Source organism: Rhododendron vialii, chromosome 3a (assembly GCF_030253575.1).
Source record: "Rhododendron vialii isolate Sample 1 chromosome 3a, ASM3025357v1".
Classification (NCBI taxonomy): Eukaryota; Viridiplantae; Streptophyta; class Magnoliopsida; order Ericales; family Ericaceae; genus Rhododendron; species Rhododendron vialii.
Window position 1 is genome coordinate 27,267,283 of NC_080559.1, and position 3,838 is coordinate 27,271,120.

General features: G+C 37.4%; 1 protein-coding gene across 1 annotated transcript; it reads left to right on the forward strand.

Moving 5' to 3' along the window:
• Nucleotides 1-274: 274 nt before the first annotated feature.
• On the forward strand, nucleotides 275-2,507 carry LOC131319464 (transcription factor bHLH120-like). Its single transcript, XM_058349707.1, has 3 exons — nucleotides 275-846; nucleotides 1,006-1,356; nucleotides 2,318-2,507. The coding sequence occupies exons 1-3, from the start codon at nucleotides 562-564 to the stop codon at nucleotides 2,387-2,389; spliced, it is 708 nt and encodes a 235-aa protein (XP_058205690.1). The 5' UTR covers nucleotides 275-561; the 3' UTR covers nucleotides 2,390-2,507.
• Nucleotides 2,508-3,838: the final 1,331 nt, after the last annotated feature.

The window sequence follows — 3,838 nt, forward strand, 5'->3', positions numbered from 1 at the left end:
GTCCACCAAAGTGTGAACGTAGTAGATGAGAGTATGGTTACAATGATACAGCTAATATCCAGTGATACCCCCACTCATAAAACCTTTTTTAACCAAAAAAAAAAAGGGCTGGTCAGTCGCTTGTTTGTTTGTTTGTTTTTTGTTTTTTATAATCAAATGTTCAGTTTGTACGAATCTCGACTAATTTCAAGATTTTGAAATTAACGAATAGATAAAACTTTCAATGAAACACTCTAATGTCTTTAAGATTTAGAGTATTTAATTTTCGCAACTTTATTTGCTTTCTAATGCTTACTTGGCCGCATCATTTGGAGTAGCTGGTGAGTCAGTTGTTGATATATCATCACATTGTTAATTAATTTTTGTAAAGGAGGGACGTCAGGGAATCTTGGCATCAAATCTCGGAGAAAATCAAAGATCTCAAACCCTAACAGCCGTATCTCTTTCTTTACCATTATCTCACCAACCCTACCCTCCTCCACTAATCGCTTCCATAATTAAGAAAGCTTTCCATCAATCCGGAAGAAGAAGAAGGCTTCGATCGAATATTGTATATCCAACATGTTCTCTTTACAACACGGCGATGAGCTGGTGTTCCAGATCTCCAAAATCGAACAAGATCTGATATCGGCCCGGGCGTCTCTGGACAGCACTCATCTGATTAGCACCCCTCAAGCAGGAAAAAAGAAGAGAAAGAAATCATACAGTAATCCACAAAAGGACAAGTACGAGAATAATAACGAGAAGAAAATGATCGCACATAGAGACGTGGAAAGGCAGAGAAGGCAGGAAATGGCTAAGCTTTATGCGTCGTTGAGGTCTTTGCTCCCTGCTGAATATGTCAAGGTGTGAAAAAGCTCTCTCTTTTCCAAACCTTTTTTTTTTTAATTTTCTAGAGTAAGATATGAAGATTATATCGGCTAAGTGGTTCCTGGAATTCTCTTTTTCCTCGAGTTTCTTTGCGAAAAAAATTCTCTCAGATTTATGATGATTTTTTGGTTTTAGGGAAAGCGTTCGGTATGCGATCACATGAATGAGTCCGTGAATTACATCAAGCAGTTGCAGGAGAATATCGAGCAACTGAGTATGAAGAGAGATAACTTGAAGAATATGTTTGATTCCATTGGTAACAATACCGAGGCGACCAGAAGCTCGGAAAATTGTTTTCCCGGTAGGGTTACGGTCGGCTTGTGCTGGGGCGGTGTAGAGATTTTGATCAGTACTAGTACTGGGTCTGAAGACGAAGGGTTCCCCATATCAAGAGTGCTTGAAATTCTGGTTGAAGAAGGGCTTGATGTTGTTAGCTGTGTTTCCACTCAGATAAACAAGAAGTTACTTCACGTGATTAAATCCGAGGTATTAATGTCACTGAAATATAAGTACTCTCAATTATGGTTATATTTAAGCTTGTCTTTATAGATTATCGGCTAACAGTACTCACCCATAAGACTAGCTCGTAAATGGAGGAGACGAATGTGTGTCTGTTAATGAAATAAGAGATTTCCCTTCTCTCTATCGTTGTTGGTGAATCAGCTAAAACAATCGAGAAACGGCGACTACCTAAGCTTATGATAGAGTCGTTATTGGTGAATCAACTAAAATAAATCAGCTAAAACAACCGAGAAACGGCGACTATCTGAGCTAATGATAGAGGCAAGAACACTCTCTAGGCAGGCCTTACTATAACCAAACCTCATAGATCTAACTCAATCTTTTACGCAGAGTGTCTAGGAGAGTACATATTGAGTACTGACTAAGCCAATACTTGGCGGTCCACTATAGTGACACTGAATTTATGATATCTCGATCTTTTCTTTTTAAGGGCTTCATTCACCTGTTAGTATTCAAAATTGGTAGATATTTTTTTCTGAAAATAGTAGATAATTTAGTTTAATTCATAGGTCGCCCCTCCTCACATTGGATAGAAGGGATATACGCACGTTGCGTAAAACAAAAGACAAAACAAAAATTGGATGGACAAATTAAGGTCCAATCCACTGAAGAGAAATCAAAGAGTTCTATATCACATCACTGGACCCAATACCCGTTGAATGTACTCAGACTTATTTAAAAGCTTAAGTCTTTAAGTAACGAGCCATCCAAGACAAGATTAAGCCCAACTGTTTTTTTTTTTTTTTTTCTCATCCAATGTAGAACTCAATTTTCATGCATGTCCCAACACCAGTTTGGGGAAAAGAACTCTCATTGCTTATAAGTGAACTAAACCCAATGTTTCTACACAAACATAGCATTGAAACAGTTTAATGCTTCTATCACATATTAAGTGTGTAACTGTGTACTAAATATGTCCTTGCAGGTCAGTGATCCGACATGCGTTGATCTATCCATGCTGGAAGAAAAACTGGCTGATGTTATAAATGGAAATTAGGATCTAAGTATTTGAAGTTCATGTTTGGGCCATTGTTACGACTATATCAGTGATCTGACCTTCCAGTGTAAGCATTGAATCAGAATTTTGTTAATGTCCAAATCAGGGTTTTAAATCACGGTATGACGAATCGTAATGGTATCAGTCAAATATCGGTCTATATCAGACCGTATTCGGACGATACGCAAGTAAATAACGATACGTAACGGCCTTTATTTAAAACCCTGGATCAAATATGCAATCTTAAACTCGGTAAAACATAGTAACGGTTTGGGCGAGATGTGGTATTGGAATTCCCAACTCACTCATTGTTAGTCACATGAAAGTTGAATGGTATTGGTACGTACTCCCTGCTCCCTGAGTAATACCATCACTATTACTCAGGCCAATTAAACATGGGCTCATAGGCTCATATACCGTTTTGCTTATGTTTCTAATTAACGTGCCTGCCAGGGTTAACATACTGAAGACTTTCTACTTTTGTTTTACATGGTGATGTTCTTCATTTGAAACTGGACTAGCATGCTTTAATGTAAGTTGGTCACGAGAAAAAATTGTAATCTCATTGTTAATTTCTGTAGATCGATGTTGAAAGATCCATTCATCAATCTAGATTCATTAAGGACCCACTTGAGAAAAAGGATGCGAAAAATATCCGCATTTTGTGTTTTGATATCATTTCATGATCATGCTGTCCGATCGAAAACAATTTTGTTGATCCTGATTTGAGTGAGTTTTTTCAATGGTTTTGAGTTAAGTTATAGTGATCTCCATAAGCATGTCAGTAATGAAGCAAGAGATTTGATTGATACGGCGGTTTAATTTCCAATAGACTTTTACTGTATATATATATAATTAGAGGGGAGGGTCACATGCATGGACATGATCTCACCTGCAGGAATTAATTGATCTCTAACATAAAAGAAATAATTTCTCCAATCAAAATCTGATCATCATGTGGTTATTATGAGTTGGTTGAAACAGGCTGATCCAATGCGCACAGTATTTATTAATTATTGGTACAGACAGAAACAATTAAGCTGTTAATGAGACTTGAGTGGACGAACGGGCTGTTCTCTCTATAATTGCATCAGTTTTACTGCACTACTGTCTCAGAGTGATTTGTATCTCTCTCTCTCTCTCTCTCTCTCTCTCTCTCTCTCTCTCTCTCTATATATATATATATATATATATATATAAAATGTAATGTCGTTGCAGTCTGGCCTTAACTGTTTTGGGATGAGTGAATATGTACCTAGAACGGAACAATATTGCTACGCTCAGAATATTTATGCGCGTTATATTTTGAATAAATACGGTCTAGTTTGTCATTTATATATGATATGATATAGTTTTCTGTACGTATATAGCAACCCCAACTGTACACTAACCTGGCTGGCTCCAAGCTAGGGTTATGGGGTGGGGATGGTGGGGTACTCGAACTCACCT